Here is a 16,965-nt window from a genome sequence, read left to right as displayed (position 1 = left end):
CCCACAGAAACTACGACTGAACTTGACCTCTCCTCCAGAAACAATGAGCTAAATCGACTGCTAAATCAACAGTTTTGCAGTAACTGTGACTGAATACACCCACCTACCCATCCACCCAAAATGTCCCATGCCTGAAACTTGTTGTTGGGATCCCCAGTCCTGGTGTACAGCTGTGACTTAAGGCCATATTGATTTAATGTGCATTAACATGCAGTGAGGATCGTTCAAATTGATTGGTGTTTTGCATTAGTTGTACAGAGCTGCTGTTTATTTGTATGCAGGTGACTTCATCCGAGCGCTGTATGAGTCAGAGGAGAACTGCGAGGTTGATCCCATGAGAACTCCACCTTCTGTTCTACTGGACCATCAGGCGAATCTTCGCATGTGTTGTGAGCTTGCTCTCTGCAAAATCGTCAACTCGCATTGGTTAGTGGCCAGTGTCAATGTCAGCAACGTTAAATGTGATTATTCTGTGATAAATCCCAAAGTAAAGGAAATGCTTCAACCAAAAAATGTTAGCAATGGGGTGTCACACAATCTGAATCAATATCTGTATCTGTTTAATGCTCCAAATATCTGTATCTGGATCTGGATTTATACTTATAGTGGGCTATGGTGAATATGTACATATCTAATACTTGTTGTTACTGTCAAAAATACAAAACACAAAGGTATACAAGAGCGTAAAGCCATAATGTAGGTCTGAAAGAGCATCAAAGTTTGTATGAAAGTTCTTTTGAAATACTCGATTGTAAATGCTTTGTATCTACTAGTGTTTTTCCACGTGAGCTGAAGGAGGTCTTTGCGTCTTGGCGAGTACGCTGTGCGGAGAGGGGGAGGGAGGACATTGCTGACCGCCTGATCAGTGGCTCCCTCTTCCTGCGCTTCCTTTGTCCAGCTGTCATGTCTCCATCGTTGTTCAACCTCACCCAGGAATACCCGGACGAACAGACATCACGCACACTCACCCTCATAGCCAAAGTGCTGCAGAACCTCGCTAACTTCTCCAAGTCAGTCCAGGCAATTTGCTGTACAAAGGCTTTGTGTTTAATTGCTTTGCATGTGTGTTTTAAATCTATCGGACCATATGGACTTCCATGTTGTATGTAGAGCACCACTGCTTCTCAGTTCTTTGAAAGAAAGCTGCAGTTTCTAGGAAAGTAGAGACCAGCCAATCAGAGCCTGGTTTTGGTCTTATTAATATGTGTAGTGGTGGTTGTAAAGTACCATGTTTTATTAGCATAGCACTGTAAAATCTGACAATCTACTGTATAATACAGAATATTAGAATACTTAAATACATACTGTAATAGCACAAATGGCTTGATGTACAGTGTGAAAAAGTTTGCACACCCTTTATTTTTGAATGGATAAAAGGCAACTTGTAAAATCTCTGATGTATTTATCAGGGCGGCATGGTGGTGTAGTGGTTAGCGCTGTCACCTCACAGCAAGAAGGTTCTGGGTTTGAGCCCAGTGGCCGGCGAGGGCCTTTCTGTGTGGAGTTTGCATGTTCTCCCCGTGGGTTTCCTCCAGGTGCTCCGGTTTCCCCCACGGTCCAAAGACATGCAGGTTAGGTTAACTGGTGACTCTAAATTGACCGTAGGTGTGAAAGGTTGTTTGTCTCTATGTGTCAGCCCTGCAATGATTTGGTGACTTGTCCAGGGTGTACCCGGCCTCTTGCCCATAGTCAGCTGGGATAGGCTCCAGCTTGCCTGCGACCCTGCACAGGATAAGTGGTTATGGATAATGAATGAATGGATATGTCTCACCTCATCTCATTATCTCTAGCCGCTTTATCCTGTTCTGCAGGGTCGCAGGCAAGCTGGAGCCTATCCCAGCTGACTACGGGCGAAAGGCGGGGTACACCCTGGACAAGCCGCCAGGTCATCGCAGGGCTGACACATAGACACAGACAACCATTCACACCTACGGTCAATTTAGAGTCACCAGTTAACCTAACCTGCATGTCTTTGGGGGAAACCAGAGCACCCGGAGGAAACCCACGTGGACAACATGCAAACTCCGCACAGAAAGGCCCTCGCCGGCCACGGGGCTCGAACCCGGACCTTCTTGCTGTGAGGCGACAGCGCTAACCACTACACCACCGTGCCGCCCCTGAATGGATATGTATCTACTAAATTGTAAAATTTCAAGATGTTAAAAATGAAATGCGGACATATCCTTTTTATCCGTGATACTTAAACACACAGTGTCTTGTTGCTTATATCATCTTCTCCAGTTTATTGTAATGGTGTGCAAACTTTTGCAATCAGGTGTTGAAGAAGTCAGAGAATATGAGAATAATTGATGTATAGCATAGTGAATATTTCCCCTCTTGATTGTGATAATCCCTTAAGGTTTGGCAGTAAGGAGGAGTATATGTGCTTCATGAACGAGTTCTTAGAGATGGAGTGGGGCTCCATGCAGCAGTTCCTGTATGAAATCTCCAATCTTGACAGCATAAGCAATGCCGGGGCTTTTGAGGGATACATTGACCTGGGCAGAGAGCTTTCAGTCCTGCACAGCCTCCTGTGGGAGGTCATGGCTCAGCTCAGTAAGGTGTGTACAACTTACTCCAAAAGCATTTGCCCTGTTATCCAGAGATGGGTTCAAACCCCTATGATTCCACAGCCATCTGTGGCTGGGAGGTCGGGGAGCAACATTGACTGTGTTCTCTGGATGGAAGGGATGGCAAACACTTTTGCCCTCCCCAAATGGTTTGTGTTGTATGATAGGGGAGAGCTGGCTTGTGGGTGGGAATTAGTACTTGATAAAATTTTGGAGATTTTTTTTTTTTAACAAGTGTAATTTCTGATTGTTTTGGTAACTTTTTGTTTTATTCGTTATGGTTCATATCTGTCTGTTTTAATTTGTTTTGCTTAAAGGATGCAATTATCAAACTCGGACCATTACCCCGCCTCCTGAATGACATCAGCATGGCCCTTCGCAATCCTCATCTCCAAAGGCAGCCCAGTCACCAGACAGACAGACAGCCTCCAGAAAGACAAACGGACCGTTTACTCTCTCGACCCAGCTTCAACAGGGGAATCTCTTCCGAGTTTCAGAACCTCATGATGAGGGACCTTAACAGGTAACTCAAAGGGTCATATTTAGAGTCAGTGATTGAAATTCAATAGATATGTCAAGTGTTTGCTCATCTCATCTCATTATCTCTAGCCGCTTTATCCTGTTCTACAGGGTCGCAGGCAAGCTGGAGCCTATCCCAGCTGACTACGGGCGAAAGGCGGGGTACACCCTGGACAAGTCGCCAGGTCATCACAGGGCTGACACATAGACACAGACAACCATTCACACTCACATTCACACCTACGCTCAATTTAGAGTCACCAGTTAACCTAACCTGCATGTCTTTGGACTGTGGGGGAAACCGGAGCACCCGGAGGAAACCCACGGGGAGAATATGCAAACTCCACACAGAAAGGCCCTCGCCGGCCACGGGGCTCGAACCCAAGACCTTCTTGCTGTGAGGCGACAGCGCTAACCGCTACACCACCGTGCCGCCCAAATGTTTGCTTTTAAGCTGTAAAAATAAGCCAATTATGCTCAAATGCTTTAAACTGCATTGTCCCTCAACAAAGGCAGGTGCCTCTTATGCCGCTTTTCCACTACCAACGCGGCTGAGTCGGGCTGAGCCGTGCCGTGCTGAGTCGAGCTGAGCGGGGCTATTGGAGTTGCATTTCGACTACAACCGCGCTGAACCGTGCTGGCTGGAAGTGGGTGGACACATTGGGTGGAGTTAGCGAAAGTGGGTGGACGTTAGGTGATGTCGTTAGGCGGCGCAAACAGTGACATCAGTGACGTTTTAAGCGGTAGTCTCACGACCCGGAGAGTAAACAATAAACATGGAGGACATGGAGTCATTAGTGTTGCTGGTCTTGGTGCTGTGGCTTGTTGTCGCCGACAACGCAAACAGATACTGGCAAGAGCGTATAGATGAGGCGAGGCACATAAGGCTTCATAATTCTCGTAATTCTCCTTCTTCCGGGTTTGCGGTGTTTACAGATCCCAGCGCGCTCGCAGGGCGTGTGTGGGCATGTGAGGACACTCCTCCTCACCAATCAGTGCACAGGGGAGTGTCTGCTCACGCCCCCAGCCTCACTCAGCTCGGTTTGGCGCGCTTCAGCCCCACTCCAAAACCGTGCGAGTTTTGGGTGCTAAGCAGGGCTGAAGCGAGCGGAGTCGTGCTGTTGTTAGATAGTCGAAACGCGAGCCGTGTCGGGCTGAAGTGAGCTGAAGCGAGCTGAAAAAGGGTAGTGGAAAAGGGCCATTAGTACCCACATCCCAGAGTTATCAAACTCCCAGTTTGGTCCAGAGGTATACCTGTGTATTCCAGAATCACAGGAGAGAGAAAGAATAAGGAGGATCTTTGTCAAAGGCCAAAAAGGAATCTTCTCTCAGGCTAAAGATTCTTGTTTGTGGGCGATAGTGTTCCAGAAGTTTGGTCCCACCAACCTCTGGTTCTTGATAAACAGAGGTCACAGAGACACACACAGAGTGGCACCATCTATCCAGGACCAGGCACTATCTCCTTTTGAAATCTGATTTTGGTTGGTATATCTAGTGCTGAAGCTCCAGGTTAAGCTCTAAATAGAACGAGATGATAGAGTGGATATGATGCAACATGGTCAGTTAAAAATAGCTCTCAGACAGGCACACATGTAGGCGATTTCAATAAAGAATATTCAAACAGACTAAACTTTTATATAAAACGCCTTGTTGCATTTTATGGGCTGTCAGTTGCGATGTGACGTATTGGAAAAATAAGGCAATTTAGAAAAAGATTTGATGATGTAGCAGGCAGAGGGGTGATTTCTCATGGGCTTGCACCTGGATATTAGTGCTTTATCCCGAAACAGTGCCTGTGCAGATGACCTCCGCAAAGAGTGTACCTGAGGCACACAATATCATGAGTTGGAATCCCAAAAAAGGTCCTAACTAATCAGGGATATGGCGTTCCACATTAGTTCTTCCCACTCTAGCTCATTCCCAAATGCCTTCTTCTGAGTTGAGACCCATGCTAAACCGTACCCAATGTGATAAAAGAAGTTAATTGAGCAATTTGGGTTTCAACTGCACTTATTGACTGACAACCTAATAAACAGTTCTTAATTTTGTTTGATCCTCTCTGCAGTTCCATAGATATCACTCGCTTGCCTTCCCCAACATCCGCCATGTCCAGCGGTGTCGTTCCTCCATCGCGAGCTGGAATGGGTGGTTACGTTGATCGGGATCATCCGCATCGGGCTTCTTCTAAAGATGTTTTCTATGTTACACGTCCCCCGCTGGCCCGGTCCAGTCCTGCGTATTGTACGAGCAGCTCCGATATCACCGACCCAGACCCAAAGGTAAGCTTGCAAGGTAAATATAGCTGACCTGAAAGGGTGGAGGGGCAAGTCATACGATAATGGCCCATGTCAATGAGTAATGCTTTACTGTGGTGAAAGTGAAAGCTGTTTGGTTCAAAATCTCATTTGAATGGCAGCTTGCTCATCAGCACACCTTTCCCCCCTCTCCATCTTTGCTGAGGGACTTTGGGTTCCTTTTGATCCAGTGGGAAGATGAAGCGCTACAGGCCTGCTTACTGCATGGTTCAAAATGCCACCCAAGCATGGCGAAAGAGGGCAACACGATGATGTGGGTGCTGTTAATACATACAAACGTGACTGTCTACATTTGGTGTGTTTTGGATTTTTGGATTTATCGGAAATCAAACTAGTTGCGCCAAAAAGTAGATAAATAGAGTTGAGATTTTGTAGCACACGTATAAAAGAGCACGTAACTGCAGCGTTCTCCCCCCCCATAGGTTCTGACCGTTAATGAAAGTATTTCTATGATGGACCTCCAGGACTCAAGAATGAACAGCGTCTCTAACCTGCAGTCTGTGGGGGACATGCTCAACTCTCCCCAGGCCTCACTTGCTGGGTTCGGTGGCCTTGGTGGTGCTGGAGTAAGCCTCGGAGGTCAGCTGCGCGCCGGCGGAGGGAGGATGTCGGCTGGGTCGGGTGGCTCCAGTGTGTCCGGTGGCCTGCGACTAAGCCAGCTGAGCCAGACGGGGACCGCCACCGACTCGCTGTCCCAGCAGCAGCAGCAGCAGGCCGCCGCACTCCGCTACCCGCTCTCCTTCCAGAACCCTCTGTTCCACATGGCTGCCGACGGGCCTCAACTCCAGCGCCAGCCCAGTCGTGCTCAGGTGCCTCCACCCCTCCTGCTGGCTCCAGAGCCAGACTCCTCCCACCCTGCATACCTGCCACAGTTCGCTCGTGGCGCTTTCTCCCGGAGCGAAGACCTCTCCACACTTAGACCTGGACCACACCTCGGCCAGCCCAGTATTGTCCACTCCCACAGCTATAGTGATGAATACAGCCGGGGAGATTACGCCCGACGGCAACTCTCTATGCACATGCAGGTAGAACTTCTTTTCTTTATTCCAAAAAGAAATTGCCAAGAAAATATTGTAATCTTTCAGCTTACACAAATTTAAATGCTAGCTGTAATAGACATGAGAACTTTCTTATCTAGAAGTTCAGCACTTCTTGTACCTGACTTTTGCACTTGTTGTACGATAGTCTGGATAAGAGCATCTGCTAAATTCCTGGAATATAATCTTAGAAGAAAAAGCGAAATGAAATATGGCATCAGACGTATAAACTAAAAGCAAAAACGAAAAAGGATTTTTTAAACCTAAATCATTCCAAATTGAGTTCACAAATTTGCTGGTCGTGTGTCAGGAAAACCTCCAGCAGCAGCAGATGATGGGCATGGCCTCACAGACTGGCACGTCTCATTCCTCGCTTGCCTCGCCTCCCACTACTGTCCAGCCTGTCCGTCAGAGCTCCATGGCTCCGCCTCCCACACAGCGCATGAAGTCTCAAACCTCCCATCAGCTTTCTGTGAGTTCGGCTGCCGGTGCCACGCCCCCCAGCAAGACGAGGCCTCAGAGCGGAAACCTGCTCCAGTCTCCTGAGTCAGGCTACGGGGGCAGGCAGCAGGTCCCACGGCAGCAGCTGTCAGTCAAGGATAACACCGCCCCCGGCCTTCCTCATCAGCACAGCTCCACCCGCGAGAGCCAGGGATCTCAGGGTTCTCAAGGGGGAACGCCACAGTCAACGCAGCAGTCGCACAAGGAGCGACAACATTCGCAGCAGCACTTACTCAAGCCTTCCATCAGCAAACAGGTGCTCAGCAGGTTTACATAGAATACGCATAATTTTGTGAAATTACTGTAAGTCACAGTATGGGGTGTTGTCAAAATATTAACTAAAGTTAATTAAAGTAAAAATAATTAATTAGTTAAATCATTAGAATTTAAAATAATTAAATTAAAAATATGTAATAATTTTTTTATTAAAAATATATATATAATAATTGTAATAATTTTTAACAAAATTAAAATTCAATGAAATGTGTTTATTTATTTAATAAAATTTAATAAAGTTAATAAAAATTAAGAAGTTTTCATTGAAAAATAAATACAAATGTAATCATTTTTTAAAAATAATTTAATAATTAAAGTTAAAAGTCACAGTATGGGGTATTGTCAAAATATTAATTAATGTTAATTAAAGTAAAAATAATACGGCGTTGGAATTATGCCTGAGTGAACGTTAAACAGTTTCCACACTTTGAAACGTCAAATAAAAGTAGCTTCAAGAGAGAGAAAAAAGAGGCTCTCGCATCAGTGACAACAGGAACTAACTTTCGTTGATTACTTTCCAAGCACAGCACAGCACAGGGTTTTCTTCCTTGCTTTGAATGCACAAAAACACAGGCTCATTAGAGTTCGAATAAACACAAGGTGTAACTGAGTAGGAGTGCAAGCATTCGTTTGTATTTACACTCGGACAAAATACAAATTAGTCCATGTAATCAGAATTAAGCACATTTACTGAAGCACTTCTGCTTGTTCTGAAATTTGCGTTGTGTTTTCAGGGCTCATCTCCCAACACGTTGAACCCGCCCACCCCTGCCTCAGAAAGGACAGTCGCCTGGGTGTCCAACATGCCACACCTTTCCGCTGACATCGAGAGCTCACGCATCGAGAGAGAAGAGTATAAGCTTAAGGAGTACTCCAAAAGCATGGACGAGTCACGTTTAGATCGGGTGTGTTTCTCTCATAGCATTGCACCACGTTCACAAGTACACATTTTACCATTCGATAATAAACAGGAACAAGGTAACACTGAAACTTGAATTTCAAAAACAAAGTACATTATTGCATCTTTAGGGGTATAACTGCTTGTCGCTGTGGCAGGACCCTCTAAGGTACTTATTTGTACCATTTGTATCCTGATTCAAAACATGTATGGAACTTTTTGACCCTAAAAAGGTACTCATAGTTACCTTGAAGTTCAATAATGAGCCCTGTGGGGTACATTAGTGTCGATTGTACCTTGGGGGACAGAAATGGATTCCTGTCGTACCCCTGTTCCTGATGAATGGGATGTTCAACTGATGGTCAGAGGTGCACATACTTTTAGTCATGAAGTGTTCTCATCTCATCTCATTATCTCTAGCCGCTTTATCCTTCTACAGGGTCGCAGGCGAGTTGGAGCCTATCCCAGCTGACTACGGGTGAAAGGCGGGGTACACCCTGGACAAGTCGCCAGGTCATCACAGGGCTGACACACAGACACAGACAACCATTCACACTCACATTCACACCTACGCTCAATTTAGAGTCACCAGTCAACCTAACCTGCATGTCTTTGGGGGAAACCGGAGCACCCGGAGGAAACCCACGCGGACACGGGGAGAACATGCAAACTCCACACAGAAAGGCCTTTGCCAGTCACGGGGCTCGAACCCGGACCTTCTTGCTGTGAGGCGACAGCGCTAACCACTACACCACCGTGCCGCCCTTAAATGAAAGTGTTAGTGATATTCAGAACAATCCTTGACTTGCAAGCGACGTCAAAGCAAAATAGAAACCCGGATGTCGGCCATGTTGATGGAGATACAAATGCGGGGTCAAGCGACATTCCATACAAAACATAGTCACGCGTGTGCAACTCTTTGTTTTTCCACTGCTTTAAGCACTCTTTTAGCTCTGTCATATCTCTGTGCCGTATGTGGTTGTGGTCACAACAGTACTCGTGACCGTGGCACGTTGCGATTTTTTAGAATTCTATCTGTGATTCAGAAAGAGGGCGAGGAAACTCTGAGGCTTAGGGTACGCTGACACTTGCACGATTCCGTGGCACGCATTGACACGACTCGAGTCGTGCCAGTGCACAAACTAGTCGTAAACTGGCGTGAAGTGTGCGTAAACCCGTTGTGACTGCGTGCCATGTCGGGACGAGAATTTTGAAATGTTCAAAATTTTGGTCACGACAAAATTTCGCGACCGGGTCGTGAAATATGCACAAACTGTTCGTGATCTCGTCGTGAACTCATCGGGACGACGCGGGAGGATGCGTGCCAGTGCGTGGAAGTGCGCGCCATGCCACGACTGTCACGAACTGCCATGAATAGTTCACGAACAGCTCACGTCGAGTTCACGAATTGGTTCGCGTCGCAGTGTGGCCGTGCCTTCCCACTGACACGGTCACGCATTGATGGCACGAGCAGTTCACGACTAATTTACGCACTTCACGAACAGTTTGCGCATGGCACGAGCAGTTCACGACGAGTTCACGAGCAGTTCACGACTACTGCGCGACAGTGGCGCTCGCGTCGGTGCGGAGGTATATATAGGGCTTCCCGGACACTTCTCGCCATTCGCAATTTTTCTTCTTGCTTTTTTCTTTAATGTCTTTTATTTTCTATTCCTTCATGACTTTTTTTTGGGGGGGGGGGGGAGTTTCGTTTCTTTTATTTCAAAAATGGAACAACTGTGGATGCAGCTCATGAAGCTACTACCATTCTTTCTTGCCAAGGGACAGCACCAGCAGGGGACATGTAGTAATGTGACAGGTAGTCTCGCTGATCCTTTGCATCCTTCTGGGTATGATGGCCGGTTAGAGGCAGCAGCCCCTGCAGGTGTCGGTCAGTCCTCCATCCACCAGGGATCAGATCATGTGTGTCCGGATCTTCGCGGTCCACTTCTGAAATTGCGTGTGGGTATCTGATGAGGATGAGGTTGTGCATGACACAGGCGTGCCCAAGTCGGCACGACACCGTCCGAATTGCGCAAACTCGTCGTGCCAATGCGGGAAGTGCGTAAACTATGCGCAAACTATGCGTGAACTCGTCGTGCCAGTTCGTGAATGTGGACTGGCACGCATTCGTGAACTCGTCGTGAACTATGCGTGAACTAGTCGTGAACAGTGCGGGAGCCTCCCAGTTCGTGCCCCAAAATGGCACGACTTGCCACGACAAAATCGTGGCCAAAAGTCGTGCAAGTGTCAGCCTAGGGTTAGTACGGAGAGGAGACGAGGGGATCAGGACACTTTGTCCAATGACCATTTCATTGAAAGCCTTTTTCAGACACACGATCGATTATTTTATATTTCAGGTATTCCTGTGTTTGCGAACGAAAGCCCCGTGAGAGCGCTGCTCCACTCCTAAAGATTTAATATGATCCAGCTGGCTTTAAAAATTAATAACTTGGCCAACGGAGCTCACAGTGAAGCCAAATTTTACAGGCACCTTCCTCTAAGCCTCCCCCTTCGAACGAGCACAGTCGGTAGGACTGCGCCTCGGCCTGGGATTTGCAAACGAAGCCCCTACGAGAGCACCGATCAGCGCCTAAAGCTTTAATATGATCCAACTGGAAACATAGACATGCAAGCAAGCAGCCTGCAGTGACAAAGGAGTGAACTCACCCCAGGATCAGCAAGTGGCACGGGCCGACGTGGTTACCCCGCTTAGTACGCTCTTTAGTGTTGAAGTGCATGTACTATGGCACTCATTTGCTTTACAAAAATGTGTCTTGCTTTGGTCAAATTCCACTGAGAATTCCTCCTTTTTCCGAACAAACAAATACCTGAAAAATAAAAGAATTGATGGTGCGTATGAAAAAGGCTTTGGGCGAAATGTCTTAACTATTGGACGAAATGGTCGTTGGACGAAATGACCTGTATTCGTAGGAGCGTCTTATCTTCAGAAAAGTCTGACTTTTAAAAATAATATGGGTCAAAACCACACATATCTATCTTCTCTTTGCTGGACCGTTCAAATCATGGTAAAACTGAGAAAATTCAGCATTCTTTACAGACACGCTGCCATCTTAGTTGCTTTGTATATCCACCATCATGGCGGACGCTTATGACGTAGCACATTTTGATCACGTCATCTATTGAGGTATTTCACCTGACGTCACAGGGTCACATGACGCCCCGGTGTCCGCCATTTTGAACGTCAAGCTAGCTAATGTCAACAACAGTAGCTAGTATGTTACTGTAGCAATGTTTACGTTCAGTCATTTGAATGACTGTTAAAACCTTTCAGTCTCAAGTTTTTCCTTTACTGGTTTTACTAGTTTACTGAGCTAGCGCGCTCGGGCCGCCGGCGGGCTAGCGCGCTCGGGCCGCCGGCGGGCTAGCGCGCTCGGGCCGCCGGCGGGCTAGCGCGCTCGGGCCGCCGGCGGGCTAGCGCGCTCGGGCCGCCGGCGGGCTAGCTCCCAGCTTGCCCGAGCGCGCTAGCTCAGTAAACTAGTAAATCCAGTAAAGGAAAAACTTGAGACTGAAAGGTTTTAACAGTCATCCAAATGACTGAACGTAAACATTGCTACAGTAACATACTAGCTACTGTTGTTGACATTAGCTAGTGCTAACAGCTAGCTGCTAGTACACTGCTACAACTACACCGACCCTAATAATACAGTTCTTGGTCATTGCCTGGTAACAGCAAATTTATAACAGGCCATGTCTCAACAGACTAAGAAGTTATTTCAATGACATTTAATAACATTTTGTTTATCCTGAGGACCGAAAGTAAATGAAAATGTGAACAAACCTTAGCTGTAATAAGATGGCGACCACCGGCTCCAGGGACGACCCGCTGATGTAGGCATGTTACCCAGCCTGACACAAAATATTTGTAGGCATCCAAACTCTTATACGCTTTCAGATCAATACCTGTGTATGGTGATGGGTTTTTAACGACATAGGTATACAGATCATGTGGGCCGAAGTCAGGTAAAGACGAGGGCTTCGTGTACTTCCGTACGTCAGTGAACAATCCTGGTGGAAGCAGGTAAACGTCGTTCTCTAAGCCTGCTAACCTCAATTTTTGCAAATACCTCTCCCTCTGCTCGCCCTGTAAATGCCCTACATCGCTGGATAGTGAAGGTGTTTTCTGCATCTCGCTCCTTTTTCTTTTATGTTTTTCGTTTGTCGCCTTCCTCGCATTCAAACTGATTCGAGCCGTGCCCTCCAAAATGGCAGCATCACATGACTTGGTCACGTGGGTGAAAAACCTCAATAGTACACCCAGATGGCAGGCATTTAGCAGACGCTATTATCCAGAGCGACGTACAACACATCCAGAGCATCCCAGGGAGCAGTTGGGGCTTAGGTGCCTTGCTCAAGGGCATTTCAGCCATTCCTGCTGGTCCAGGGAATCGAACTGGCAACCTTTTGGTCACAAAGCTGCTTCTCTAACCATTAGGCCATGGCTTCCCATGTTAAGACAGACAGTAACATGTAGTTTTCAGTAAAGTAAAGCTATGATGGTTCCGTGGTTGACTATAACATTGGCTTCACTCTGATAGAACTGATCTCATGATTTCCACTACGATTTCTAGCGAACTGGGTTTGGATATCTTAGTGTCCACACTTTTCAGATTGTGGAGATAAATATCAGGAGCAGAACTTTAGCGAACTCGGGTTATTTCGCTGGCTCTGTGTGAGAGCAGACGCTTGCTAACGCTAAACTGTCAGTGTGCCATATGTATCAGTGCTATAGTTAGACACAAGGCTCCATCTGGCTGCAATTTAAAATGTCCAAGAGCCGAAACTACTGAGCTGAGACGGTTTATCAAGCTTTGACCAACCTGAATTATTACACACACGCGCACACACACACACACACACACCTCAAAACATGAAGGGTTTCTGCACTTCATTAAGTTTGTTCTGACAAACTGTAAAACCTTTTTTCCTCGGTGCTCTTGGAACATCACAGGAGGTGATTTCCTGTTTAAAACGTCCAAGTCTCTTTGCGAAAGCTGGTTGATGATTGAATAAAAGAAATAAGAAATGAGATGACATCCAGAAACGTCGGGCTTTGCTTATTTATTATACCGCAGTGTTGCTGAATTCTGGATTCTGACTGGTCAGAAGGTGTTGATTAATTGTTAAAGCGTGGACTGCTTTGTCATTAATTATTCTCCTATAACAGCGTGAGAGAGAGAGAGAGAGAGAGAGAGAGAGAGATGACAATGATGTTGCAGAAGTTTCATATCCTTCCTCAAGCCTGGAGCAGGTGCCCAGGACATGCCGTTATGTCCGTCACCTCTACAACAGATGGTGCTGTGGCTCGTCTATGAATTATTTACGTGACAGAAGAGTGAAATGAACCCGAACGGTCTTTTGGAGTAAATAAACTTGAGGAGAAAACAGAACAAATGCATTACATCACTGTGTTGCAGGTGTTTAGTCTTCACCCACGCTACAGCGCTGATGAACATGTAGCGTAGTTACGATGAACACCATCTAGGGGGAAGAAAACCCTTATCTTTTCTATATACTTTACACATTAAAAAAAAAAAAAACATAACAAGATAAATCACTCCAACAACAATCGAGCTTCAGCACTTAGTGCTTGGACACCAAAGCAGATCGAATTATTATCATGTTGTGAGTCACATTTATGAAAAGATTCATTCACTGAAACTTAAATTAGTTTTTATCTCAGAGTCACATAAAGTTGATGAAAGTAGTGTTTCGTAACATTAACTACGGTATCATTGTCTCTTTACAGCCTTACTGAGGTTTAGCGTTATCTTTCAGTATGCTCGCTGTTGTTAGTTCTCATTGCCTTAGCGAGCATTACCTTTAGTATTTTAGCTGTTATCGTACTTGATGTGTTAGCTAGCACAAACTTTTTAATATGCTAGCCGTCATTAGTTGTCAATGCCATTACTTCGCATCAGCACTTGAATTAAATTTAGAAACGCGTTATGGTGTCCTTTGCTAAAATAGCATGGCTAAGTCTGCTTTTCCTTCTTAGAAAGGAATGTTAGTAGCTTGCTTAAAAACAACAAAAACCATACTGTATATCTCGTAGCTATAGTTAAATGGCTAGCTCATTCCTCAGTCATTTTGCCATGTTATACATTTAGGTTTCAGTTATAAAGCTCATGTGGATGTTTTACATTTTATAAATGAGGAGCTGGTTAACAGTCAGCGTATCAGACGCTCGCTGTCCGTGCTGTGAAAATTGTCCATGCAGACGCTCATCTAAGTTTCCAAACCTGTCATTGCTTAACTCTTGGATATTTTCTATTGTGAATCCTCTCATTAAAAAGTTTATAATCTCTAATTTCCAAAGAAATGTATCTGGTTAAGATCTGTTCAGTACTTTGGGAGTAACGGCAGGTTGAAGTCGGTACAACAGAGTAAAAACTCTGCTCGCGGGACGTCGGGAAACTGCTGGTGCTTTTCTTTTTGAGTCACGGGAAAGCGGTCAGGCTCTCTCTCTCTCTCTCTCTCTCTCTCTCTCTCTCTCTCTGATCGGTTTCCCACTGGATTACTCGTCAATATCAATCAGATAATCTTTATTTATAGGGATGTTCTCTCACTCTCACTGTTTCTGATGAAGGATTCAGCAAAATTTTCCGTCTGCTAGTTTTGATGTTCTGATTCACGGGAGACTTTGAAGCGAGTTTGCGTAGCTTTACCTACTTATTTTATCAAATCAAACTGATTCCTGTAAATAAATAACTATTTTAGAATATAACTGGAGTTGTTTTGATGAAAAATATTGAGATCTTAGTGGTCAGAATGAGATTTTTTAAAAACCAGAAGTCAGAAACGTGTCGATTTCAGTTCAGTTAATGCAAATTGTTTACTGGATGTGGATCAGACAGTTTTTTCGAGGTTCGCCTGAAAGCTGTGGATATTAATTAAAATAATCATTTATATCCTTGGGCGGCACGGTGGTGTAGTGGTTAGCACTGTCACCTCACAGCAGGAAGGTCTGGGTTCAAGCCCCGTGGTCGGCGAGGGCCTTTCTGTGCGGAGTTTGCATGTTCTCCCCGTGTCCGCGTGGGTTTCCTCCGGGTGCTCCGGTTTCCCCCACAGTCCAAAGACATGCAGGTTAGGTTAACTGGTGACTCTAAATTGAGCGTAGGTGTGAATGTGAGTGTGAATGGTTGTCTGTGTCTATGTGTCAGCCCTGTGATGACCTGGCGACTTGTCCAGGGTGAACCCCGCCTTTCGCCCGTAGTCAGCTGGGATAGGATCCAGCCCGCCTGCGACCCTGTAGAACAGGATAAAGCGGCGAGAGATAATGAGATGAAATGATATTTATATCCTTTCATATAAACACTAGTAGGCCTTACTGAGAAATACAAAGGCCTACAGAGCACAAAGAGGGGATTAGAAATAATCTTTTATTACTTTTTTTATTGAGTGTACCAATTTAATGTTTTTACCTAATTAGCATAATTAATACAAATGTAATGCTAATTTGCATAATTTGGGGGGGTTTACATTTTTCAAACTTTGTATTCAGTATACAACCATCTATGTGCTGCCAATTTCCGTGTTAATATTTTGAAAAATAGAAAAGTTATGAAGAAAAAACATTTGATCTCATTGGCTAATGAGGCCCATTTTGGATCATGTGACCCTCAGACAGAATATTACAGCCGTTTTCTAAAAATTAAGACATTTCTTCAATCTTTGACTTGTAATATCTCAAAAACGGATAAACACGTTTTAATTCTGTAAAAAGTATGTTGTTCTGAATTCACTGAGAGCAGGTCCAAGTAATTTGGATTGAATTTAAATTTTCACCTGATATTCCTGTTAACAGAACCGAGGTGCTTTTTTTTTCCTGTTTTCTTGTGCAGTTTTGTGGGTGACACGTATGTGAGCGTCTCACGTTTATACTGGATATCAACTAATTTCTTGTCTCTGTATCAGCAGTGTGATGATTAACTAGTTTTCTCAAGCATTTTATTAATCAGTTTAATTATATGATGAAAAAAAAACAGACATCCTGCAAACCATCCATACGAGCAACACAGCAGAGTTAAAATATTGAGCCTTTATGAGCACAAGTGCTAGACAAACTCGAACAAATATTTAAAACTGCATTAATTGCGACTGATGCAGGTACGGGAGTACGAGGAGGAGATCCAGTCTCTGAAGGAGCGTCTGATGATGTCCCACCGCAAGCTGGAGGAGTACGAGCGGAGGCTAATCACTCAGGAGCAACAGACCAGCAAGATCCTGCTGCAGTACCAGAGCCGGCTGGAGGACAGCGAGAGGAGGCTGAGGCAACAGCAGATGGAGAAGGACTCCCAGATTAAAGGAATAATCGACAGGTAATTAAAAAAATAATAATATGAGAGGCAGGGATCATTTTCACAAACTCCTTTTAGAGTTTCTGCTCGCGGGTAGACAGTAAGATTCTCGCACTTAGTGCTTGGACCCCTGACTAAATAAATTCAGGACATATTCATGTTATAAAAAGTCATACTTTTTATAGTATGAGTTTTGTCTTAACCATGCATTATCTGCATATTTTTAGCGCTGATGGTCTTGGGCGCAATATTTGAAGAAATGTAGAGTCTACGGACAACGTGTATTCACTTTCAGTGCACATGAGAAGGAAAGAGGTGGTTTATTAAAATGCAAAACAAAAGTGTTGATTATTTCATTATTAATGATCTATGAAGTTAGAGCTAAATATTAAAATTGAAACTCGTAGGGCACTCCGAGATCACAGACCTCCATCAAGGACTATCGTCGTTCGACTCAGCTAGGAGATGCAAATGCAACCGCACCCACTTTATACTGTATGTCTGGATATATTTCCAATGGAGCCATCA

General features: G+C 45.1%; 1 protein-coding gene across 1 annotated transcript in view; it reads left to right on the top strand.

The window, feature by feature from the left end:
• The window catches only part of syngap1b (synaptic Ras GTPase activating protein 1b), a 41,463-nt gene that overhangs the window by 6,427 nt on the left and 18,071 nt on the right, over window positions 1-16,965 (top strand). The window contains exons 6-14 of the mRNA XM_060901001.1: window positions 282-426; window positions 774-1,010; window positions 2,360-2,561; window positions 2,888-3,093; window positions 5,155-5,368; window positions 5,827-6,429; window positions 6,752-7,198; window positions 7,953-8,123; window positions 16,247-16,458. Coding sequence (XP_060756984.1) covers window positions 282-426; window positions 774-1,010; window positions 2,360-2,561; window positions 2,888-3,093; window positions 5,155-5,368; window positions 5,827-6,429; window positions 6,752-7,198; window positions 7,953-8,123; window positions 16,247-16,458 — 2,437 coding nt within the window. The remainder of the gene's footprint in view (window positions 1-281; window positions 427-773; window positions 1,011-2,359; window positions 2,562-2,887; window positions 3,094-5,154; window positions 5,369-5,826; window positions 6,430-6,751; window positions 7,199-7,952; window positions 8,124-16,246; window positions 16,459-16,965) is intronic.

Source organism: Neoarius graeffei, chromosome 19 (genome assembly GCF_027579695.1).
Source record: "Neoarius graeffei isolate fNeoGra1 chromosome 19, fNeoGra1.pri, whole genome shotgun sequence".
Classification (NCBI taxonomy): Eukaryota; Metazoa; Chordata; class Actinopteri; order Siluriformes; family Ariidae; genus Neoarius; species Neoarius graeffei.
This window is presented reverse-complemented; position numbering and strand designations above follow the sequence as displayed.